Source organism: Geotrypetes seraphini, chromosome 13, assembly GCF_902459505.1.
Source record: "Geotrypetes seraphini chromosome 13, aGeoSer1.1, whole genome shotgun sequence".
Lineage (NCBI taxonomy): Eukaryota > Metazoa > Chordata > Amphibia > Gymnophiona > Dermophiidae > Geotrypetes > Geotrypetes seraphini.
The window spans coordinates 76302605-76328920 of NC_047096.1; the positions used below are offsets into that span (position 1 = coordinate 76302605).

Sequence of the window (26316 nt, forward strand, 5' to 3'; positions counted from 1 at the left end):
ACACAAGAGCCGTAGGCACCTGGTATAAGAGGCTTCGTGAGGCTAAGCCTTCTATCCCCCCCCCCCCCCCAAAATGATCTTTTCCACCTCTGCCACTGCTGTGACCAGCTTCCTGATGTAGCAGCAACACAAGAAACAAAATGAAGAGATGCACAGAGCCACTTCCTGTCCGTATGCAGCTTAGAGCGCAATTGGTCCCACTCCTTCTGATGCAGACTTCCTGTTTGGGAGCAGGCGGGACCAGTAATGCTGAGGTATGCATAAAGGAAGTAGCTCTTTGGTTTGTTTCTCATTTTTTTTGCACTGCCTCCGCAACGACCACGTGGGATGGTATTCGTGAAACAAGGAACCTAAAGCAGGCGGCCCATTGAATTCAATACGCGAAAAAATAGGTAACCGGTGCAAACCACACAAAATAGGCAAAATGTGATCAAATTTAGAAACCCAATCAAAAACATTCCTCTTTAACAATGCATTCAGCCCTTCTGTCATATGATTTATCCTTGGCTTTGCTGTTTCCCTTGTTCTAGAAATACTGTGTTTCCCCGAAAATAAAACACTGTCTTATATTAATTTGGGTCTTATTTTCAGGGATGTCTTATTTTTTTCATGTACAATGATCATCTCTCCCTTGCTCTCCTCCACCCCAATTCTTCTTATTTCCTTTCTCTCCCCTTGTACAGTATCTTTCTATCCCTCCTTCCCATCCCATGTGCAGCAGAACCCTTGCAGCTTGTATCCCACCCTCCCATCCCCCGTGAAGCATCTTTCTACGCCCCCTGCCGCCGGGCACCCCCGCCCCCTCCCTCCACCGACCCATCTCTCCCTCCCATCCGAACCATGAAACAGAAATAAATGTACCTTATAACAAACCGGCAGCATCAGCAGCAATCTAGACAGGCTCCTTTGTGGCCTGGGCTGTTACTCTGCCACGTTGCTGATGATCGTTTTTCATATTTTCCACTCCCTCCTCGGTATCTCTCTGTTACAAATCTTGGTATCATCAGCAAAAAGGCATACTTTTCCTTGTAACCTTCAGCAATGTCACTCACAAACATATTGAACAGGATCAGCCCCAGCACCGAACCCTGAGGGACTCCACCACTCACCTTTCTTTCCTCCGAGCGACTTCTATTAACACCAGCATCTGGCGTCTGTCCGACAGCCAGTTTCTAACCCAGTTCACCACTTTGGGTCCTAACTTCAGCCCTTCAAGTTTGTTCAAGAGCCTCCTATGAAGAACCGTGTCAAAGGCTTTGCTGAAATCTAAGTATATTACATCTAGTATATGTCCTCGATCCAGTTCTCTGGTCACCCAATCAAAAAATTAAATCAGGTTCGTGTGGCACGATTTACCTTTAGTAAAACTATGTTGCCTCAGATCCTGTAACCCATTGGTTTCTAGGAAGTTCACTATCCTTTCTTTCAGCAACACTTTCATTATTTTTCCAACAACCAAAGTGAGGCTTACCGGCCTATTGTTTCCCACTTCATCTCTTTGACCACTTTTGTGAATAGGGACCACATCTGCTCTCCTCCAATCCCCAGGAATCACTCCCATCTCCAGAGATTTGTTGAATAAGTCTTTAATAGGACCCGCCAGAACCTCTCTGAGTTCCCTCAGTATCCTGTGTCATTTGTTATGTGTCCTCGTTGTTTGGGTACACACAATTACATCAGCTGGATGTTTGGCCTAAGAGCTCGTGTCTAAGCACATACGCTAGCTAAACTAAAAGTGATGAGGCCGGATGGCAAACATCCAAGGGAACTCAGAGAAATTCTGGTGGCTCTGTTGCTGACCTTTTCAGTGCTTCTCTAGAGTTGGCAGTGGTCCTGGAGGACTGATGAAGGACAGAAAGTAAAAAGTAAGGAGGAGGTTGTGAGCTACAGTCCTGTTAGTCTGACTTCTGTGGTAAGGAACTTAATGGAAATACTTTTAAAACAGAGAATAGAGACGTTTCTGGAATCTAATGGATTACAGAACCCGAGGAAACATGGTTCCACTAGAGGCAACAGAATTTAATTGAAATCTCCCACTGGTATTAAATCATGAAGATCAACGGCCACACTTTGTATCTATTTATTTAATTTCCATATCACCAAAAGCTGACTTGTCGGGGTGAAAAAGCTTCAGAATATGGAGCTCTATACCCAATTCGGGTCTTAATGTGAATGACTCACTTGCTCCTGCTCACGTCACAGGCCAAAAATCCCATAACTTCCTTTTATTTTATTACGTTAATTTTATCTTCTTTTTTTCTTAGCAACCAACTGTGCTTTCAGTCTTGATAGATTTGGCCTTAAGAGCTATCCCTGACGGACAGAACCGGCAACTTTGTAACTTTTCAAAAAGTTCTAGCACTTAAATCGATTCTCTAAGAGCACTGCGCCTTCCTCTCGGTGCCCCCCCCCCCCTTCCACATTTGCGCTATCCCTCACCAAACCACCTCATGCCATCCCTCTGATGTCACTTCCTGGCCCCGTGACCCGGAAGTGATTCAGAGGGGAACCAGTAACTGCACCCACGATCTGGAATTCTCTTCCCATATATATAAGATCTGAACACAATTTACAGAAATTTAAAAATAGTTTAAAATGTTTCTTTTTTAAAGATGCCTTCAACTGACTATTCGATCCAAGTCCAGCAACTTTTACCCTTTCTCCGTCCTAATGTACTTTCCTTTTTTGTACCTTTTCTTAATAAATATTGCAGTACTCCCCTCCCTTCCTATTGTATCTTTATAGTTAAAAAAAAAAAAAGTTAAGTATGTTAAAAAATTGTTTGTCTCTCCATACTCCTGTTAATGTTTTAATTATTATTGTACAACGCTTAGTATCTCAGGATAAGCGTTTAATCAAATAATCAAATAAACTTGAAACTTGAAACTTGCTCATGCTAGTGAAGATAATAAGGAGGTACGGGGTGGGGGGAGGAATGGCGTGAGGGTGGCATGGTGTGGCAAGGTGGGGCAGAAAGGTGCCAGCACGTGTCTCTGTTAAAATCAAATCAAAAGGCGCTGCAGGCTGAGCGCTCTTTTAAGAATAGTGCCTAGGGCAGATTCCTGCACCCAACTTTGGGCTTGAGGACGTAAAGCCAGCTGAAAGCCAGTTTAAATCCTGGTGCACAAGTTGGGCGCATAATCCAGGTATTCTATTACACAGCAGCTAAATATTTGGAACATCCCTGACCTGCCTATGCCCCTACCAAGGCCACACCCCCTTTTGGGTTGCAGATGAGACATTTTGGGCACACAGCCCCCAATTCTATACATGGCGTCTAATGTGTAGGCACTGTTGAGCGCAGCTGTCAATCAGCTGCTAGGCACCATGCATAGAATCATGCCGGGTCTTAGGCACCAATAGGCACTGAAACCTTATTCGCACTCCCATGTTTGAATCTTCTTGTTTCTCCATTTCTTACGTACTATCAATTTCGAAAAGATCTTAAAACCCATTTATGTAAACAATATAATATACATTATTGATTTTCATATTATAATGTACTTTTTATCTGCACTTATTTTAGTTGATATTATGTTATCCTTATTCTTTAGTTTTAATGCTTGTATTAGTTACTCTGATTTTATTATGTATGATGTTATTAATATGTTGTATGCTAAGTACCTAATTGTGTAAACCGCTATGAATTGCTGGTTAGGCGGTATATAAAAATAAATTATTATTATTATATATGCCAGGGGTTCCTTGGCCTAAATGAGTATTACATTACATTAGGGATTTCTATTCCGCCATTACCTTGCAGTTCAAGGCAGATTACAAAAGAATTATCCAAGATGTATTACAACAAGAACTTACAAAAAAAAAAATTGGCCATTTTCAAAAAGAGTGAGAAATGGGTAAGATTATTTGTTTGGGGTAGTTGGCTTTAGTGAGAGGTGGAGTTTGAGACTTGCGGTATTATTTCTTTTTTCAGAGTTTTCTTGAAGAGTATGGTCTTTATTTCTTTTCTAAAAGTCTTGTAGTCGAGGGATGGAGTATATCTAAGTTAGGTGCCTATTGGCTCCTAAGTCAAACCACACCCCAAATCCACCCTAATCATGTCTACTTTCTGGTAGGCGACTTGGAGTAGACGCATGCGTCAAAGTAGTAGGTGCCTACCGAGCTAATTATTATTTAAGATTCTTTTTAATGGCACTTTTCAATTAACGGTGCAAATAAGACAAATTCAAAAATTAAGCTAGGCACGCCGATCTAGGTGTCTAACTCCAGGTGCCAGTCCATAGTCTGTTATTGAGAAGAACACGGGGGAAGCCACTGCTTGCCCTGGATCAGTAGCATGGAATGTTGCTACTCCTTGAGTTTTAGTCAGGTACTAGGGACCTGGATTGGCCACCATGAGAATGGGCTACAAAGCTAGATGGACCATTGGTCTGACCCAGTAAGGCTATTCTTATGTTCTTATGCCATTTATAGAACCTGGGCCATTCAGTGGCATAGTAAGTGGGTATGGATTGCCCCGGGTGCCAGAGTCTCTCCTCCTCTCCGACTCCCTGCGTACCTCTTTAAACATTTGCAAGTGCAAGCAGCATCTTCCAATTGCTGTTCACGTCAGCCTTGACTCCCTTCTGATATTATTTCCTGGTCGTGGGACCAGGACGTGACGTCTGAAGTGAGCCGAGGCTGGCATGAGCAGCAGGTGGAAGATGCTGTTCATGCTGGAGAACATTTCAAGAGGTACATGGTGGGTGGGGGACAATCAAGCAATGGGAAGTGTTGGGGAGGGGAGGTACTTGGTGCAGCGATGCAAGATGCCACCACCCCGGACACTAACCTCCCTAGCTAACTGGCCACAGTGTTATAGAATAACAAATTGGCAGATAAATGTGCAAATCCAAATTGTTGCCAACTTCAATTAACACCAATCATTCTAGCGTAGTGTTTCTCAACATGCAATAGGGGTATGTGAGCCGCTTGTGAGGAATACATGGCACTGCGTGGGTCTCCCTCCTCCATCTTCCTCAATCGCTGCTGCTATTGGGGATCCCATGCCCTCCCTCCTGCCCTCCAGATGCATTACCGAAGCTGACCTGCAAGGTTTCCCTCTGATATCAGAGCTGACTTCTGAGGGAAGCCTTCCGGGTCAGCTGGGGATCCCAGTTACCTCAACAGTCCTTCCTGCCTTCAGCTGCACTTGTTTGCAGGGGTGTGGGCAGGGACTCTTGCATGCTGCACAGGGCTGACCTCAGAGCTGACATCAGAGGGAAGGCTTGCGGGTCAGCCACATGCAGTGGTGCAAGAGCTGCTGCTCACATCCCTGCAAACAAGTGCAGCTGAAGACAGGAAGGAGCAGCCCAGCTGGACGGCCCTGAAGGGAGCGAGTACGGCCCTGGAATGAGCAAGTAAGGGAGAGATGGGATATCAACATGGGACAAAGGGAGAATGGGAGGGAAGGAGTGCATTTGGACATGGGAGGGGCACGGATTTGGGACAAAGGCATGGAGGGACACAGAAGGAGGAGAGGAGCATGAACATAACATAAGAGAGGGAGGAAGGGAGCAATAACTTGGGACATAGGAGGGAGGGAGGAAGGGAATAGAAAGGGAGAATTGTTGGGCATGGGTGTGTGAGTGAGAGGGAAAGAGATGGTGCACATGGGGAAAGGAAGAAAGAGGAAAATTGGGCATAGAGTGAGAGAGGAGTGAGGTAGAGATATATGGGGAAGAGAAGGATGAGAGAGAAATGCTAGATATGGTGGTGGAGAGGGAACATAGGGGCACATTGAAAGGGATGCAAGGGAGAGGAATGTTGGACATAGTGATGGAGGGAAACTTGTGGTATGGTGCTGGGAAGGGGTGATAGAAGGAGAAATGGGTATGGGGCTGGGGCTGGTGGGCAATGGTGAAAAATGCTACACATGATCCGGGGGATGAGAAAGGGAAAAATGTTGGATGTGGCAGTAGAGGGAGTGGGAGAGATGCACTCTGGATATCTCTCTCTCTTTCCCCCACTCCCTTTGCAGCAAGGGAGGGAATGAGATAAAGACAGATGGACAGTGAGAGAGAGGGAGACATGTTGCCAGTGGAGGTGGAGGAGAAAGGAAGAAAAGTTGGACTCATGGAGGGACAGAGAGAGAGATGTTGGTCAGGGAAGGGAATGAGGTTCGGAGGAGAGGAAGCATGCAGGAGGAATAAAGAAAGAAATATTGGATGCACAGTCAGAAGGAAGTGCAACCAGAGTCTAATAATATCATTAGACAACAAAGGTAGGAAATATGATTTTATTTTTAATTTTGTGATCGAAATGTGTCAGTTTTGAGAATTTATAATCTGCTGTCTATATTTTGCACTATATTTGTCTATTTTTCTATAGTTGTTACTGAAGTGACATTGCATATTTTAAAGTCATCTGCCTTGACCTTTTTGAAAAAAAAGAATATAAATGATAATTAACATTTTCTCTGCGTATGTGTTTTTTTAAAAATTTTGTGGTTACCATTATGTATTGTTAATAAGATTATATTGTATGTTTATATGAAAAATGAATGGAAGAAATTGCACTACAATTAGTACTATTATTTGGGGGGTGGAGTCAGGGGTGGAGCTTTGGCAGGTGTGGGGTGGAGCTTGAACAGGGGTATTTGGCTTGAAGAAGTTGAGAAACCCTGTTGTAGCGTACCTATCTGGGCTCCATGTTCAGATTTGGGTGCCCAACTTTGGAAGACCTACATAGAATCCAGGGGGAAATTTCCTTTTTTATTATTTAATTATATTTCTTATTCCCCCTATTTCCTAATTTCTTTTGTAACACCAAATGTTATGTGCCAGTCATTACTGCTCTCTCTTTGCTTTCCTGTGCTATATCAAGCCCTCCCCACTGTACAGAGCTAATTCTCTTTTAAACTGTCTCTTATTTCCTCCTTTGCGCATGAAAGGATTGCGGCACATGCCAGCACTGGCGCTCTCGGAACTGCTGAGTCATGTGGAAAGGACTATATCCACTTACTCTGAGGAGCTGGTCCAGCAGCTGGCTCAGCGAGATGAGCTGGAGTTTGAGAAAGAGGTGAAGAACTCCTTCATCACGGCGCTAATTGAGGTGCAGAACAAGCAGAAGGAGCACCGAGAGCTGATGAAAAAAAGGAGGAAAGAGAAAGGATTAAGCCTGCAGGGCAACCGGATGGAGAAAAACAACCAGATGCCTATTAAGGTAGAGGCCAGTACACTAGCAAAAAAAAGACATGCAGACATCATGGGGTCACAGTTATGTGGTGACTGGTGGCCGCAGCAACCACATAAAAGCTGATTAAAAAAAAAAAGAATTGCTCAGTGGCTTCATGGATACGGTTACCAGATATTTCTTTTTTACTTTAATATAATCCGGACTCTTAGACCCGCCCTTAGGCCTGCCGAATTCCACCCATCCCTGCCCCGTTATGCCACAGTCCCGCCCCCAATCCTACCCTAGCTCCGCCCCAGTCTCACTTCCCGCTTCCTGCTCGATGTGATTTCGAGGAAGCTTTTCAAAACCCGGACAAAGTACCAGGTTTCGAAAAGCTGTCTGGGGAAATCCGGACATCTGGTAGCCCTATTCACGGATAACTGGGCATGTGGGTTTCAAAATGGCGGAAGTTACCACTCTGAAAAAAGGGTTCAAGTTTCAAGTTTATTGAGATTTTGATTTAAACGCAATATCAAGTATTTTCAATGCGTATAACAATAATAATTTGGGGGGAACAAATAAAACAGTTTAAAACCATATACATACAATTTTATCCATAGTTACATTTAAGATACGTAAAGAATTAGAGGTTAAATTACATTTGATTTAAAATAAAAAATTAAAATAGAATAACAATTAGGAAAGAACAATTTTTTATGAAGACTTAGTCTAAGAGTAATTGTTAAGGCGAGACCTGATCTAAAAGTAAATAGGAGAATCAAAAGGATTGTCTGATCTAAGATTCAGAAGCATCTTTATAAAGATAGCTTTTTAGATTACTTTTACATTTTCAGCGCGCAAATAGATTGGAAGTTTGTTCCAAAGCTGAGATCCGAAAATAGAAAAGGTTGTGGTTCTTCTGGTGCCAATTACTTTCAATGATGGAATGGTCAACAAATACTGATCTGTTGATCTAAGAGATCTAACTGGGGAGTAGGGTATTAAATATCGATATAAGAATATTGGAGTATTAGTTGTTTAGAGATATGATAGCAGTAAAAATAGCTATATATTTCACTGATGAAAGCTAAAGTGCCAATGAAATGTACCTTTAAATTGTGTAACTGCCCATATTTTCAAACCAGCCACAGCACAAATACTACTGAAAAATGTTTATAGCGGGGGTGTCCAACCTGCGGCCCCGTGAAGTATTTTGTGCGGCCCTGGTCGAGGGTGATGCAGTGTTTTCCTCTGCTGCCCTCGGATGTTTACCATCTTGCCGGCTCCATCCTCTGTCTTGCTGTAGCGTTTGCGCGTTTATGCAGCCCCAGAAACATTTTTTTGGGCCAATGCATCCCAGGGAAGCCAAAAGCTTGGACACCCCTGGTTTATAGCTTTAAAAGCATCCCCCCAATTTTTATACTCCACAGTTAACATTGCTTAAAAACGCCAACCACAGCATTTAAAGTTATGCCTAGATATTCAGTGCCAGGCTGGCAACACTTAGGGTAAATTTGACCAACAGAATTTACCCACTTATGCCTAATATTTAGTGTCTAGATAAGTTACCAAATTAAAAAAAAAAAGCCAAACCCTGGACACGTGACCCCGCCCCATTTCACCTCCAGTCCCGCCCCAATTCTGCCCCAGCTCCGCCCGGTTCCACATCCAGCCCTGCCCAATTCCATTTCTCGCCCTGCCCCATTGTGCCTTCCAGTCCCCAGAAAGCCTCCTCTCTTTGCCAGGAGCTCCGGATGCGTCTGGAGGGCCTGGAAGCATGTGACGTTATCCTTGCATGCACAGAGGCCCTCCAGATGCAGCCGGAGTAGAGACTTTCCAAAACCAGGACAAACACCGGGATTTGGAAAGTCCATCCGGAGGCCCGGACAGTCCTCTAGAAAGAAGGCATGTCCGGGTTTTCCTGGACGTCTGGTAACCCTAAGTTAGGCCAGCTATTTGGGTACTGGTAAAGAATATTGGCAGAACTCAGGAATGTTCTGGCTCTGCCTATGGACTGACTCGGAGCTATCCATTCAGTGCTGGGGCGGTCAGTAATGATTTTCAGCATCATTATCTGGATTAGCTGTTGAAAATCGATGGCAGGCCCCACTGAGCAACACTTAATTTAGATAGGAGCTGCTCCTATCTGGATACTACGGCTGAATATCAAGCCCTTAAATCATCATCTTCAGTGGATTTAAAGCCTTCGACAGCTGCAACTAAACTAAACTAAACCTTAAGTTTATATACCGCATCATCTCCACGGATGTGGAGCAAGGTAACGGTTTACAAGAACTTAAAATATAGGAAGAGAAGGAAAAAAAAGGTTTACATGAACTTATATATAGAAGAGAAGAGTAAAGGGGGATAAAATTACATTTTAGTGAAAAGCCAGGTTTTCAGTTGCTTGCGGAATAATTGGAGGAAGCCCAGGTTCTGCAGTGGGGTAATAAGGTCGTTCCAAAGACCTGTGATTCTGAAGAGAATTAGACCTGAATTAGACCCGGATATTCAATGCTGGGCCTTTTCCAGGCACCAGAATTAAATGCCCGGATTATCTGTAGACGCTGAAAATATGCGAGTACTCGCACTCAGATATCTAACCTGCTTTTCGTGCAGTCCTATCTGCCTAATTAGGTATGTGAGCAGAAATGCTGATTATCGCTGGAAAACGCATACAGTCCGACGCTGCTCCGACACTCAGGAATTGTATGAGCGTCGGAGCAGCTGTGAAGCATTTAGTGCTCCAGGCCGCAGTAGAAACCTCTACTGTGGCTTAGTAAAAGGGGGGATAAGTTACATAAAAATACATCCATAATAAATAATGACATTAATACATACAGTATATAATATAAAACAATAAAATAATAAAAAATAAATGACACCAATATATAACAGTATATAATATATAACAATAAAAACGAAATAATGCTGTGACAATTGCCCTTTTATTTAAAAATAATTACAGAAACATAAGAGGAAGTGGAAAGGATTTTTCTCGCTAAGCATAGAGTAAAAGTGTGCTTGGATGAAAGCACAATCTGATAAAGACCACAAAATATATACGACTATAAATAAAACAATTCCTAGATAAACCGAAATCAAGACGAGATTCTTCAAAACAACAAGTAAGGCAAAGAATTGTGATAAATTACAAATCAAGAATGATTTCATCAAATATTTCTACCGAACAGTTCACTACAAATGGATGATAGCTGTTCATCAAACGCAGTGGAAAAAGAGCACGAGCCATAATATAAACGTGATTCTTGATACAAATTCTAAATAATCGTTTCATACTTGACCATTTGGACGCCCAGTCTTCCAATTGGCAGGCGGACCTTAGGCAATCGGAAGACTGGGCGTCCAAATGGCAGATGAAATTTAGGGCTCCTTTTACAAAGGTGCGTTAGGGCCTTAACGCGCGGAATAGCGTGCGCTAATATGCCATGCGCGCTGGCCGCTACTGCCTCCTTTTAAGCAGGTGGTAATTTTTCGGCTAGCGTGCGCTATGGCATCCGATAATCTTGTGTATGCGCTAAAAACGTTAGTGCACCTTAGTAAAAGGAGCCCTTAATGTGGACAAATAGAAACATGATGGCAGAAAAAGGCCAAAAGGCCCATCTAGTCTGCCCACCCACAATAACCATTATCTCTTTCTCTCTCCGAGAGATCCCACGTGCCTAAACCAAGCCTTCTTGAATTCAGACACAGTCTCTGTCTCCACCACCTCTTCTGGGAGACTATTCCACACATCTACCGCCCTTTCTGTAAAAAAAAGGATTTCCTCAGATTACTCCGGAGCCTATCACCTCTTAACTTCATCCTAAGCCCTCTCATTACAGAGTTTCCTTTCAAATTAAAGATACTCGACTCATGTGCATTGACATTACGTAGGTATTTAAACGTCTCTTTCATATTTCCCCTCTCCTGCCTTTCTTCCAAAGTATACAGATTGAGAATGCAATATCCATGGAGCAATACAGGGGCATTATAACATTCTTAGTCTTGTTAACCATCCCTTTTTTAATAATTCCTAGTATCCTGTTTGCTTTTCTGGCCGCCACCACACATTAGGCAGAAGATTTCATTGTATTGTCTACGATGATACCCAGATCCTTTTCTTGGGCGCTAATCCCCAAGGTGGACCCTAGCATCCGGTAACTGTGATTCAGGTTATTCTTCCCAATGTGCATCACTTTCTTTGACTGGGTGACCAGAGAACTGGGTAGAGGATGTGCGTTAGATGTGGTGTGTTTAGATTTTAGCAAAGCCTTTGACAGTGCTCCACACAGATGTCTAATAAATAAACTTCAGTGCCCTCGAGATGGGTCCCAAAGTGATGGGCTGGGTCAAGAACTAGTTGAGTGGAAGGCGACAGAGGGCAGTGATCAATGGAGATCGCTCTGAGGAAAGGGAGGTTACCAGTGGTGTGCCTCAAGGTTCTGTTCTTAGGCCTGTTCTTTTTTAACATTTTTATAAACGATATAGCTGAAGGGTTGTCGGGTAAGATTTGCCTCTTTACAGATAATATCAAAATCTGCAATAGAGTAGACACGCCGGATGGTGTGAATAACATGAAGAAAGACCTGGTGAAGCTTGAAGAATGGTCTGAAATTTGGCATCTAAAATTTAATGCTAAGAAATGCAAGGTCATGCATTTGGGCTGCAAAAACCCGAGGGAACGGTACAGTTTAGGGGGTGAAGAACTTATATGCAAGACAGAAGAGCAGGACTTGGGTGTGATTGTATGTGATGATCTTAAGGTGGCCAAACAGGTTGAAAAGGTAATGATGAAAGCTAGAAGGATGCTAGGTTGCATAGGGAGAGGTATGGCCAGTAGGAAAAAGGAGGTATTGATGCCCCTGAATAAGACTCTGGTGAGACCTCATTTAGAATATTGTGTACAATTCTGGAGGCCGCATCTTCAAAAAGATACAAAAAGGATGGAGTCGGTCCAGAGGAAGGCTACTAAAATTGTATGTGGTCTTCATCATAAGGCATATGGGGACAGACTCATCTGGAGTATTGCATTCAATTCTGGTTTCCTTATCTCAAGAAAGATATAGTGCTAGAAAAGGTTCAAAGAAGAGCGACCAAGATGGTAAAGGGGATGGAACTCCTCTCATATGAGGAAAAACTAAAAAGATTAGGGCTCTTTAGCTTGGAAAAGAGATGGATGAGGGGGAGATATGATTGAAGTCTACAAAATCCTGAGTGGAGTAGAACGGGTTCAAGTGGTTCGATTTTTCACTCCGTCAAAAATTACAAAGACTAGGGGACACTCGAAGTTACAGGGAAATACTTTTAAAACCAATAGGAGGAAATTTTTTTCACTCAGAGAATAGTTCAGCTCTGGAATGTATTGCCAGAGGTTGTGGTAAGAGCGGATAGCGTAGCTGGTTTTAAGAAAGGTTTGGACAAGTTCCTGGAGGAAAAGTCTATAGTCTATTATTGAGGAAGTCATGGGGGAAGCCACTGCTTGCCCTGTTTCAGTAGCATGGAATATTGCTACTCCTTAGGTTTTTGCCAGGTGCTAGTGATCTGGATTGGCCACTGTGAGAACAGGCTTCTGGGTTTGACCCAGTAAGGCTATTCTTATGTTCTTAACAAAAGCATCATTTTTTACTTTATTACCTCATTTAGGGACCTTTTACTACTTTTAAAGTATTTAATGCTAAAAAAATGCAGCCCTCCCTTACTATGAGAGTCAGTGCAGAGGTTTATGTTTATTATTTAATGCACAAGCCTGTATGTAGGACCAATAGGGACCCCTGAAGAAGACTATAGTGTCGAAACATGGACCGTGTTGGGTCCACATGTTCTCAGAGGTTCAGGGCTTAGACATTTTTATGTGGATTATCTATTTGTTTTAATAAAGCATTCATCTTGGACAACAACTCTCCACAATTCCTTTGTTTTTTCGTTGTGTTCCACAGTTAGTATCATACAATATTAAGAGAGCCAGTGCAAGGATATTAATATTTAAAGTGTATTGATTTCATTATCCACCTTTTATACAGGACAGCAAAGCAATGTACCATGTGAAAAAGGGGAGAAGAGGAAGAGCAATGAAAGAACGGATGCTAATAACCAGAAATAGAAACAGTTAAGGAGGCAGAGCAGTCAGCATTGTTGTTTAGAGATCAAAGGAGCAAAAATACAGAGTTTCAGCAAAATACAGGAAAAAAAAAAAGAACTGTGAACACCAAACAGGTTTAGTCAATGAAGCCTTCAATCTTTTACTGCAAAGGGATGAGATTCAAGTTTCAAGGTTCAAGTTTATTATAAATTTGATTAATCACTTATTCAAAATTCTAAGCAATGTACAAAACAGTAAAATTATAAATTTCTAGGGGAAACAAATGAATAAGATTAACCTGACAAAACATATTAAACAAAAGGAAAAAATGGGGAAAGAAATACAAGTTATTGATAGTAAATAAGACAAGTAGGGTAAAAAAAACAATAGGAAGGGTGAGAGCGGTAGGCTTCAAATAAATTGGGAAATAGGATTCAATTGAGGCTCCTAATCTAGCTTTCTAGCTATCAAATGCATCTTTAAAAATGGGAACTCATGGCAGAGAAACAAGGCAGACGGTCCCCAGCCTAAGACCAATCAAAGAGCAGGTAATGGGGGCTCCTTAAAGACACTGAAATTCGGGTTGTCTCATAGCCAAAGCTTCATCAATAGGACAGCATTTTGAGAACACCCAGTTAACTAGTGCTGACATGACCAGATAGGATATCTATCTGGCATCACTTATGTATCTTAGCAGTGGCCCGGTTGCAAGCTTTTTCAAGTTGCCAGTGAAATTGTCTTGTTATTGTTGCATTGTTATATATATGAGTTTTATAAAATACACAGAGTGAGATTTTGTTGAATTCCTTATATATGTAGACTTGTGCGGGATGCGTTGGGGTCAGGTTGGGCAGGATTTTTTTTAGTAAGTGCAGCAGGAGAGAGTGGGCATCTCTCCTGCTGCCATGTGTCGAAGCCAGGATGTTGGGGAAGGAGTGTTGTGATGAAACGGAGAGAATGGGCATCTCTCCCGCTGCATCACAACACAGATAGGCTTTCTAGCAGTTTCTGACACTGACCGGCACCACTGGACCAGTCACTTTTTTTTGTCGCCAAAAGCCGAAGCTGTTTTTTGAAAATGGCTCGGCATTTTTAAAAAATCCATCGGAGGGCTCTTTTCAATGTTGAAGAGCCCATTTGCATTTCGGCATCGGAGACTGCTAGAAACCCCGCTAAAGACGGAGATAATCCATTTTGACAATCCGCTGCTAAACTGCATACAGGCTAAACCGCTGGAAAACAGTGTAGCGATGGCATTAAACTTTTGAGAATCTTGCCCTTAATCCCCCATTGCCCCAAGTACATTAGATAGATTGTGAGCCTCCCTCCTGCCACATGTGCATCCCTCCTTCCTTTCCCTTCCCTGTACCTCTAGTCGTCCACTGCCACAAGCAACATGAACTTCAACGTGCTCCTGGAGACCCTGTCGTCTCTCCCACTGATGTCCCTTCCTTTGTGTGGCACCCGGAACTAATGTCAGCAGGAGAGACAATGCGGTTACGAGGAGCACATTGAAGTTCTTGCTGCTTGGGGCGGTGAACGACTAGAGGTGTGGAGAAAGGAACAGGAGCACGTCCGTGGTGAGGGGAGGAGTGGGAAGAGGCAGGAGGAGAGGAGGAAGAGGAGGGGTACCAGCGCTCCCACCAACCTGGTGCCCGGGATGGACCACCACAAGCGTCCCCCCCTTACTATGCCACTCCCTGCCACTAATATTGCTGTCCCCCTCATTCTCTTATAATATGTTTCTCCAACAGACTCAATTGGCTGTTTCATTGCCGACTGTGATCTCAGTTGATGTGCTACAAGTACAGCAGACCCTCAATATTCGTGGAGGTTAGGGGCAGAGCTGGCCCGTGAATAGGGAAAATTGCAAATCATTTTTGGGGCCGGCTCTAACCCACCCCCTCCTCCTTCCTTCCTCCCTCTTGCATCCCCATCCTTACCTGGTGGTCTAGTGGCGACTACAATGGGAACTCACGGCAGCCATTTTGATGACGGCTCTGCCCGGGACAGGAGCGTAGTAAGATTGCTCCTGCCCCGCATCGCCACTAGACCACCAGGTAAGGTCTGGGGGAGGTCCAGGGCAGCATTTCTGCATTAAAAAACAAGGCATCAAAAAAATTGCGAATAATCAAAACATTTGTCAAATATCAGAGTGCCACTCCATACATTACCTGACGTATAATTGACAAAACTTTATACTGAACTAGAAAGTTAATTGGTAGCCAGTGCAATCGTTTTAACAATGGAGAAATATGTCTATACCTTGACACCCTGGCAATCATTCTTGCTGCTGTGCCATGTACTACCTTCAACGCCTTGACCCTAGATTCTATAATACCTAAAAAAATAATGCATTACAACAGTCTAATTTTGTAATTACCGGACTCTGCACCCAGTGGCGTAGCGAGGGTAAAAGGCGCCCTGCTTCTTCCCCCCCCCCCACCGTGCATTCACCTCCTTCCCTTTCCCTACTAGGTTGTCCTAGTGGTAGGCGCCGGTGTATTAGCCCAGGCTTTTCTTGGCCTAATTTAACAGCATTTAGCAAAGACGCCTACCGACACCCAAATTATAACACGCCTGCTTTCCACCCCTAAACATGTCTACTTTTCAGGGAGGCATTGTTAGACACGGGCAGATGCCTTGACGTAGGTGTCGCTAGGCTCCAAGCAGAATTCCGCACACAACGTTAATCTTTTTAAACATTTTTTAGACTGGTTTTTAATGGTATGGTCAATTTCCATACCAATTAAGACAATTTAGGCTGCGCGCAGATTTCAGTTAGGAATCGCCGATGAGGGCACCTAACCTAGGTACTATTTATAGAATCCCCCCTAAGCAAGCAAAAGCTGGGGGGCAGAAAGCTGAGTGAGGGAGAAGGTGGTTGACCAAGAATGTCCAAAAAAATGGTTCCAGGATCTTTCTCACTAGCACTAAGGCACAGATTTTCTCTGTCTCTGTATTTAGCGTTTCAGCATGGAAGGGATCTCAAACATTCTGCAGACAAGCATCAGACAAACGTTTGGGAACATGGAAACTGATAAACAGGTGAGTCCAGTGCTGTAACAAATGCAATCTATATGTGACTCATCCCTTTTGTTAGGCACCAGTTTCCCAGTCAGTCTTCGTCCCAATAGATCCTATCATACCATTTTAGTAGCCGTCTTCTGGACCGACTCCATCCTTTTTATATCTCCAGAATTGTACACAATATTCTAAATGAGGTCTCACCAAAGTCTTATAAAAGGAGGTATTGATGCCTCTGTATAAGACTTTGGTGAGACCTCATTTAGAATATTGTATACAATTCTGGAGGCTGCACCTTTAAAAAGATATAAAAAGGATGAGTCGGTCCAGAGGAAGACTACTAAAGTGGTGTGTGGTCTTCATTATAAGGCTTATGGGGACAAATTAAAGATCTCAATCTGTATACTTTGGAGGAAAGGCGGGAGACGGGAGATATGACAGAAACATTCAAATACCTACATAATGTAAATGCGCATGAGTCGAGTCTCTTTCATTTGAAAGGAAACTGCAATGAGAAGGCATAGGATGAAGTTAAGAGGTGATAGGCTCCGGAGTAATCTAAGGAAATACTTTTTTACAGAAAGGGTGGTAGATGCATGGAACAGTCTCCCAGAAGAGATGGTGGAAACAGAGACTTTGTTTGAATTCAAAAGGGCCTGGGATAGGCAGTGGGATCTCTCAAAGAGAGAAAGAGATAATGGTTACTGCGGATGGGCAGACTTGATGGGCCATTTGGCCTTTATCTGCCATCATGTTTCTATGTTTCTATCATGTAGCTGTGCTGACCTTCGGCAGTCCTAATCAGATCAGCGAAAAAGCTGATGCAAGCCTCTGTGAATGTAAAACCTCATTCATCAGATTTATCTATGAGCACTAGTGGTTCTGGTGACCTCATCATCAAGTTCCTCAGATCTAGCCCATGCCTGATGATGTCACCATGGAGCTTGAAGCTGCATTCAGTGAACAATCTCATGTGTTTGCAGATGAGGAGAAATACTGATGGCACCGGGTAAATACTTTTTCTAGTGGAGGATTGGCCTAGTGGTTAGAACTGCTACCTTAGCCATTTATTTCCTGTTGCCAGCCCTGACACCTTTTCTCCACTGCCTCTGCCAACAGCTTTTACAGCAAATTTAAGGTAGATGTGCCGGAGGGGAGGGGGGGATAAAAGGAGTAGATGTCTTGAAAGTGATTCGGCAGAGAGAGCCAACAAGCATGTATGCTGGCCGTCGACCTCTGGCTGCTGGATGGATGGGCCTGAGGCCAAGCTGGGCGGGCAACGCCCGTAGCTACACCCCTGATATCAAGTTCTCTCAAATAAAAATAAAATGAAATAAAATAAAATAAATCTTCTAGTTAGGGAATATAATCCACTCATCTAGACTGGTCAAGCAAGACTCACGGAAGGAATTTAGCAATTAAGAATAAGTTTGACCATTACTCTTCCCCCTATAAGCTGTGCAGGTTTCCCTAATGTGATCATATGTCCTGTTTTGAACAGGACCATCCTGTTTTTAGGTAGTTTGTCCCGTTGTCCCCAAACACAGCTTTGGGATGCCGAAATGTCCCATTTTCAGGGGCCTGCTGAAGAAACAAGTACCGTAGCGAATACAGCCCCCCCCCCCCCCCGTTACCTTTTTTTAATCCCGACGGCTGCATCCTGTCCTGATGTCTTCCGGCAGCGGCAGAGCTGCCACGCCGCTCACTGAATGGCTGCCGTCAGTTCTCATGAGTCCTGCGAGAACTGATGGCAGCCATTCAGTGAGCAGAGCGGGGCCAGGCAGGCACGTGAAAAGCTCGCGCCGCTCTGCTGCTGCCGGAAGTCATCAGAACAGGAGGCAGCCGCTAGGATTAAAAAAAAAGGTACCCGGAGGGAGTCCAGGGGGAGGGATCCTGTCCCGTTTTGAGGGGAAAAATTAATGGTCACGTTAGATTTCCCTGAACTGCTTATTTGTCAATAAAGAGTTGTGATTTATTTATTTAAGTATTTATATATCACTTAGAGTTTAAGTGGTTTTACATTCAGGTACTCAAACATTTTTTCATATCTGTCCTGGTGGACTTGCACTCTATCTAATGTACCTGGGGCAGAGTCACATGGAGCAGTGTGAGATTTGAACCCACAACCTCAGGGAGCATGCTGAGGCTTGGGCACCACACACAGTTGCTAGGGTCAAGCAGGTTCCCTGGAGTCCTGCAGAGCTTGCCTCTCCTTCACAATTGAGAATGTGATAGTGAAACAGCACCCCCCATTGGCAGGACTATATGTGGAGGACTCCCAATTAGCTTAGAGTGGACAGTGTTCCCCACAGCAAAGGATAGTAGATAAAGACCAGGCAATGCTTATCCAGTCTGCTCAGAAAGACAACAAGGGTTGTACTTTCCACTCTCTGCTTGTTAACCACATTTTGTTTTTAGGATTGTCACTGCCACTCCATGTAGGATAATCCCCTTCTGTGTCTTTTTAATATGTGAAAGTCATTTAAGTTTTGCTTGGAGTCAAAATGCTCTGCACTTGTATGTTATCCTCCTGCCATATGTTCAAAATGATTTAAATGCTTGTTCTGGGCTAACCGGATATTTTCAGCAACACTTAACCAGATAGTGCCACTGAAAATACCCAGTTAATGCCCAAGCCACAACTGGCTATTCTGGGAGTGTTCCAGGAATGGAGTCAGAACTTGGCTGGTTAAGTGCCAATATTCAGCATTTAACCAGCAAAGTTAATCAGATGGATTGGACTACATAACAGTCAGTCCTATCTTTATGCAGTTCACCTTAGTTGTTTAAACTCCTTCAAAGGAAGAGCATTCCAGACCACCACCACCCTTTCTATGAAAAAAAAAAGTATTTCTTGATGTTGCTTTTAAATGTTCCCTCCTTGCAACTTGGTTTCATGCTTTAGGCATCTGGAACAATCAGAGCCTTAGGCCCCTCCCTGGTTCATCCCAGAATGCACTGGGAAGGGTAACGCCTGCCATTTTTGAAGAGGAGAGAGTGGGCATCCCTCTTGCTGGCTATCTCCTAAAGATACCTAGGGGGGTGTTCAGGAGGTGTCAGGGGGTTGTTGGGGTGTGAAGGAGTGTCGGGAGGCGGCAGGAGTGTTGGGGAGTGTTGGAGAATGCTAGTTAGGTATTGGGGAGTGTCGGATAGGTGTTGGGGAGTTGGGTGAATGTTGGGGAATGTCGGAGAATGTCGGGTGGATGTTGGGGAGTGTCGGGGGTTCAGGGGATCGAAGGGGCCGGCAGCAGGAGAGAGTGGGCATCCCTTCTGCCAGTTGGATGTGTGTGTATGGGAGATGGGTGGTGTCAGGGGTTCGGGGGATTGACAGAGGTCAGGGGCAGGAGGAAGTGGGCATTCCTCCAACCACAGACAGTGTTGGGTGGTTCGGGGGTGTTGGCGGGAGGGAGAGGGCATCCCACCTGCCAGTTGACTTGCAGGGGGAAAGGGGTTTCGGAGGTTCCCTTCCACGGCTGCTCAGCTGATCACAGCAGGGAGACTTCCTTGCCACGATCAGCTTAGCAGCCGCATCTATTTAAAATGTACATTTCAGGCTCCTATCACTGCCCTAGGGAGATGCCTAGGGCCGCTTAAACTCCCCCAAAGCCACTTCCAGGTAAAACCATACCCACGTCCTGGGCAAGTTTAAGCATCCCTAGGATCTCTCTGCACCCACGAGAGACACCTACAGTGTAGGCAGCCTGTCTCTGCTTGGTTTATTTTAGAAAACATGCATCGTGATTGGCTGGTTAGACAGTGGTAGGACACCTACCGCTGCCTACCATTGGGATGCTGTTTATAGAATTTGCCTCTAAGTGTATAGCCCTCGATAGAGACTTCCCCGGCTTTGTTGGTTGGGCTGAGAACTTTTCATCGGCCCATTGTCTGAGCCATCTTTGTCAAAATGGAAGACCATGACCTATTCTCCAAGTTTTAAGAGCTTGTGGAATGTAATGCTTCTGCTTTATAACAGGCTAAAGCGAATTTGGAATAGAATAGACTATGAGCATTTTTCTTACAACTGTAGCAGATAAAGCAAGTTATGTACTAGCAGAGATAAAAGGCAAGCTAGCACATGCCAGACAAATCCTGATTTCACCGTATAATTCCTTTCTAGTACCTGAACACCGTGATTCCTTACCAGAAGAAAGGCATTCCGCCCTCTGTGGAAGACCTCCAGATGCTGACAAGTAGTAAGTCCTTATTCAGACTCTTACACTACTATTTGTAATGTGAAGCACCGTATTTTTTGCTCTATAAGACGCACCTGACCATAAAACACACCTAGTGTAGAGGAGGAAATACCAAGAAAAAAAAAATTCTGAACCAAATAGTGTACCCTGTCCCCCCTTTGGTGGGCTAGTGGTAGGCTGGGACAGGGTACAGGGCAGGGCGGTGGAACAGGGTACACTATTTGGTTCAGAATTTTTTTTCTCTTGGTATTTCCTCCTCTACACTAGGTGTGTTTTATGGGCACAGGGCACAGGGCAAAACTTGTGGCAGGCAGGCAGACAAGGGCCCTCTCCGATACCTTTTTTTGACCCTCGCTGGATGGCTGCCTCCTCATCTCTTGCGGCAGAACCGCGCACAAGGCAGGTGTGAGCTTTTCACGCTCCTGCCTGGTCCCCGCGCCACTCCCTGAATGGCTGCTGTCAGTTCTCGCGAGTCATGGCGAGAGGCACGTCCCGTAGTCTGCCGGCGCCTGCACCTCTCCTCCTCGCCGGCACCTCTGCTCCGTCTCCTCACCTCTCCTTTTGCAGCACATCCCCACCGGCGGTAATAGGAATCTATTGTTCACTCTTTCAAAAAGTACAAAGACCAGGGGATATTCAATGAAGTTACATGAAAATACTGTACTTTTAAAACAAATATGAAGAAATAGTTTTTTACTCCAGAAATAGATAAGCTTTGGAACTCATTGCCAGAGGAAGGGGTAGCAAAAGTTAGCATATCTGGTTTTAAAAAAGGTTTGGACAAGTTCCTGGAAGAAAAGTTCATAATCTGCTATTGAGATAGATAATATGGGGGAAGACACTGCTTGCCCTGGGATCGGTAGTAGAGAATGACATGGGGACAAATTTTTCCCCGTCCCGTCCCCGCAAGTTGTGTCGTTATCCCTGTTCTTGCCCCATTCCTGTAAGCCCTGCCTTGACAGCACAATCCTCAAACACTTATGATTTTAAAGTGTTCGAGGCTTGTGCAGTTGTGGACAGAGTTTGTAGGAATGGGGCAGGGACAGGAAAAGAACCCACCGAGAAGGGATGGGAAAATGAGTTCCTGCAGGGATGGGGAAAATTTGTCCCCCATGGTCATTCTCTAATCGGTAGCATGGAATGTTGCTACTATTTGGATATCTTCCAGGTACTTGTGACCTGGATTGGCCACTGCTCGAAGCAGGATTTTGGTCTAAATGGACCATTGATCTGATTCGGTATGGCTGTTCTTATGTTTTTATCACTTCCTTTCTCTGCAAAGGGACGCTGTCCTCTACCGCAGCACAAAAATTGCCAGGCTAGAGGTGGGACTTCTCTACTTTGTCCGTGTAGGTCTCTTCTGTCTGTCACAGACTCTCCAAATCTGCTACTCCAGCCTTCAGGGATCGGCCATGTTCTCTGAATGCTAGGCCACTTTGCACCAAATACACATATATGACCTCTCACTAACTGGGAAATAATCAAATACTGTATGTAACACTCACTGCAAAAGACTGGTTAGCCCCCATCTCATGGCTAGACTGCTGCCTGCATCTAATTATCAGTGAGTTGTTAATTAAGTTGCTAACGGAGTAGGAATATGGAAATTAAAATCCCTTATGATTACTCGTTTTATGCAATGCTTTGCTGCTATTTACTTATGGATTTATATGTTTATTTTTTAGGTTTTCCTCAAAGACCAAAAACACTGCGTTGCTGAAAGCTATTTGCTTCATCAGCTAATTACTTGGCAGATGAAGATGCCCTAATTAAAACTTCTGTCCTCATAACTGGCTTAGTCTATAAATTAAATATGGGGCCCGGGCAGATGGGAAGGACTTACAGAGGTTTCCTTTAGCTACCAGCTGTGCTCTATACTGATGTGATGGTACACTAAGCTATACTCTAAAACAGCTCTAACAGAGCTCTAACAGAGACTTTAAATACTAAACTATTCTTGAAACTACCTTTGCTAAATAAGCAGAGTAGCTTAAAATAAAGACACTGGAATTACTTACTTAACCACCCATCTCCTTTTTCCCAAGTTGGAATGCAATTTCCCGGTGGCAAGTCAAATGCGCGCAAGACAAACGCGCGTGGACAATTGCACGCAGCCAACTGGGCGCAAGACAATTGAGCCCAAATTTGCACTCAATTGTCTTGCGCTCACTTATCTTGCGCTCATTTATCTTGGCGCTCACTTGGCTTTGCCCATCTGTCCGCGCGCATATGTCTTGCGCGCATCTGATTATGAACCAATTTCCCAGTAGGTGACATACCCTTTAGTAATTCATGGCTTGTGGTTAATGTTCTTCCTTTTCATGACACCACAGCAAGGCAGTGTACAAGCAAATAGAATATTGTAACAAAGCCCCTACCTCCCGGTCCTCAATGTGGGGCTCTGTTGCCTATAATTCACCCTGACGTGCTTCCAAAGGTAGGAAGCCCTGCTGGATCCTTCTTCATTCATGGAACGAAAAAATCAAAAGAATCAGTTCATGGTTCTATGCAAAACAGTTTATTGAACCCTGGCATGAGAGTCTACTTGCTCACAGTTTAGACTCTCCACTATAAACTTAGTCCAACCAAAACAAAAATGAAGCTGATACAAAAAAGCATATTGCAGCTCACACCTTCATCCAGGTAGGTCAAAATCACAACAAAATTCAAAAGGTTAATATTGTCCCAAACCAACAATGAAAGTTCAAAATGTTGCTGCCTTTATGTTTCGCCAGGCCAACAACAATCCATACAGCACTCCCAATGGTGCTGAGATCAAGCCTTCAGAGTAATCTGGCTTGAACCCCAATCAGCTCAGCAAAGCTAATGGGGGAGGGGAGCAAGTGAATTCACCTTTACACTTTCTGAAAACAGAATGCCAAGAATGGCCCCACTAACCCAACCTGGTTGTTTGATGAATTCTCCCCACTTGCTTAACTTCCCTCTGTTACATTCTTCAGCCGAAAAAATATATAAACTTCCTGCTTGCTGCTACTTTAAAGTTGAAAACAAAAACGTTTTTTTTCTTTTTGCTTCAAGACAGCACAGCAGCACAAACCTCAGCTAATTCACTTAGCACCTTGTTTTAAGGAACAAACAGTCAGAGTCCTGTTACCTTGCCCAACACCTAACCCAGCTACTTAGCTTAAATCCATGCCACAATTCTCAGGCAGATCCTCGGGTTGTGAACATTCCATGGGCTCTGGCACTGCTTGCTGACTTAGCCCCAGGTCAGTATCTGCTTCCTGCATTTCAACATCAAGGGAATGCAGCCCTTCCTCAGGTGAGCCCTCTCCTGAAGCTGGCTCAGGGAAGACTAACTTTCTCCTTCTGAGAGCAGCCTCTAAATTGCAGAGACGCCCACGCCCTGTTCTCACAGGAGGAGGAGTTAGTTGCACTGCCTGCCTAGGCTTGCCTGGTTTCCTGCTTATCACCTTCAGCTGGGGAACAGTAGAGGAAGAGGCATGACTCAGAGGCTGTTCTAAGCTGTTCCTCTCTAAACCCTCCACCCCCTGCTATTTGTTTGCTTCAGGTTTAAAGGGAAAATCCAGCATTTTTCTTACATTGGGCTTAATCTTCTCTCCCTGATTAGCCCTTTGAAATAAAGGACTAGCTTTTGCATTAGCAAAGCTTGGCACGAGCCCAGCTCTAGGGCTAGGTTCGTGACAATATAAAGGAAAAGAACTCCATTATTTTATGGGATAGAAGGAAATACACAAAAGAGAACTAAGACCAACCAATAAACTTAGCAGACATAGAGTTAGTTGTCTCTCCAACATCACTGGTGCTTCAAAGGCTATCATTGAAGGCAAGTTGGGATAAGTAGGTTTCTAAGTCTGACTTTCAAGATGTAATGAAGTATGCAACACATTCTACAAAGATGGGGCACTGCAGTAGTAACATAGTAACATAGTAGATGACGGCAGAAAAAGACCCGAATGGTCCATCCAGTCTGCCCAACCTGATTCAATTTAAATTTTTTTTTTTTTTCTTCTTAGCTATTTCTGGGCGAGAATCCAAAGCTTTACCCGGTACTGTGCTTGGGTTCCAACTGCCGAAATCTCTGTTAAGACTTACTCCAGCCCATCTACACCCTCCCAGCCATTGAAGCCCTCCCCTGCCCATCCTCCTCCAAACGGCCATACATAGACGCAGTAACTGGCCTAGTTCAATCTTTAATATTATTTTCTGATTCTAAATCTTCTGTGTTCATCCCACGATTCTTTGAACTCAGTCACAGTTTTACTCTCCACCACCTCTCTCGGGAGCGCATTCCAGGCATCCACCACCCTCTCCGTAAAGTAGAATTTCCTAACATTGCCCCTGAATCTACCACCCCTCAACCTCAAATTATGTCCTCTGGTTTTACCATTTTCCTTTCTCTGGAAAAGATTTTGTTCTACGTTAATACCCTCCAAGTATTTGAACGTCTGAATCATATCTCCCCTGTCTCTCCTTTCCTCTAGGGTATACATATTCAGGGCTTCCAGTCTCTCCTCATACGTCTTCTGGCACAAGCCTCCTATCATTTTCATCACCCAGCAACCCAGTAGAAAGCCCAGCATCTTATAGAGTCTAACCTAGCCGTAAATATGGATGGAATTCAAGTTTATTTAAAATTTTCTTTAATCGCCCTATCATATATTCAGAGCGATGTACAGTTCTAAAAATAATTTATAACAATACACAGGGGAACAAAGAGTTCATATAGAAAATACATGACTTTCAAAACAGATGGGTCTATTGGTATTTGTAGCTACTGGTCATTGAGAGACCATGGTAATCTAGGTGAGTTGATGAGTTGATGTAGGATGAGATGTCTGTATGTAAAACCTTGTCAGAATAAGGATTTTGTATTGGGTATGGTAGTCTACCGAGAGCGACTAGATGGGCCACCTTTATCTGACATCATATTTCTATGTTTCTATGATTTGGAGGGATGGGAAAGATTTCTTAATGCAGTAGTTTGTACAGATTGTTTGCAGCGTAAAATGGTAACTCGGAATATATAAGGTTGCAGTAGTCCATTCATGAAATAAATAGAACATACCCTACAAGCCGAAAAAACTCCACACCAAAATGTTTTTGGTCGTATCGTCCACAAAACTCGTCGTGTCCCGAATGAAGTTGTAAATCTTTCCCACTGCACTACAACACTAACTTGTGACAATGAATTGTTGCTATGGGATACACGCAGAAACACTGCCTCGAAAAAAATTAATTGCTGCTATAGGATATGACTCGGGATAAAACTAGAAATCCTGAGGCTTGGTACCTTCTTTTCTTTCCTACTTTGGCGATAGGATATGCACAGAAGCCGACGATAGTTTGTAAACAGTCTCTGCATCGCGGTTTTTCAAAATTCGCAGGTGCGCCTGGAACAGAACCTCCGTGAATTTCAGGGGAGTACTGTATGTGTGGGTTTGGCCAGTTATGGCCTTAAATGATATTCGTCGTTGATGCGACGTATATGTTATATGTCATTTGAATTGATATGCAAGTAGGTAATTTGTTATAGTGTGTCCTGGAAGTGTTTTGTACGATAAATGTAAATGTTTTATTTTGTATGTTAGGAGAGTGTGGCGCAGTGGTTAAAGCTACAGCCTCAGCACCCTGGGGTTGTGGGTTCAAACCCCCGCTGCTCCTTGTGACCCTGGGCAAGTCACTTAATCCCTCCTTTGCCCCAGGTACATCAGCTAGATTGTGAGCCCTCCGGGACAGACAGGGAAAAATGCTTGAGTACCTGAATAAATTCATGTAAACCGTGCTGAGCTCTCCTGGGAGAATGGTATAGAAAACTGAATAAATAAAATATGTAACTCGCCCTGGATAAGGGCGGGTGAGAAAAAAACCAAACAAAACAAGAAAAAGTGTTTTATTCTACTCCATAACCCCCCA

At 43.8% G+C, this 26316-nt stretch overlaps 1 protein-coding gene across 2 annotated transcripts in view; it reads left to right on the forward strand.

The window, feature by feature from the left end:
• The window catches only part of FEZ1 (fasciculation and elongation protein zeta 1), a 60587-nt gene that overhangs the window by 31022 nt on the left and 3249 nt on the right, over positions 1–26316 (forward strand). The window contains exons 6-8 of one of the 2 annotated variants that reach the window (XM_033918564.1): positions 6893–7164; positions 16166–16246; positions 20343–20418. In XM_033918564.1, coding sequence (XP_033774455.1) covers positions 6893–7164; positions 16166–16246; positions 20343–20418 — 429 coding nt within the window. The remainder of the gene's footprint in view (positions 1–6892; positions 7165–16165; positions 16247–20342; positions 20419–26316) is intronic. The other variant, XM_033918565.1, reaches the window with a different exon arrangement.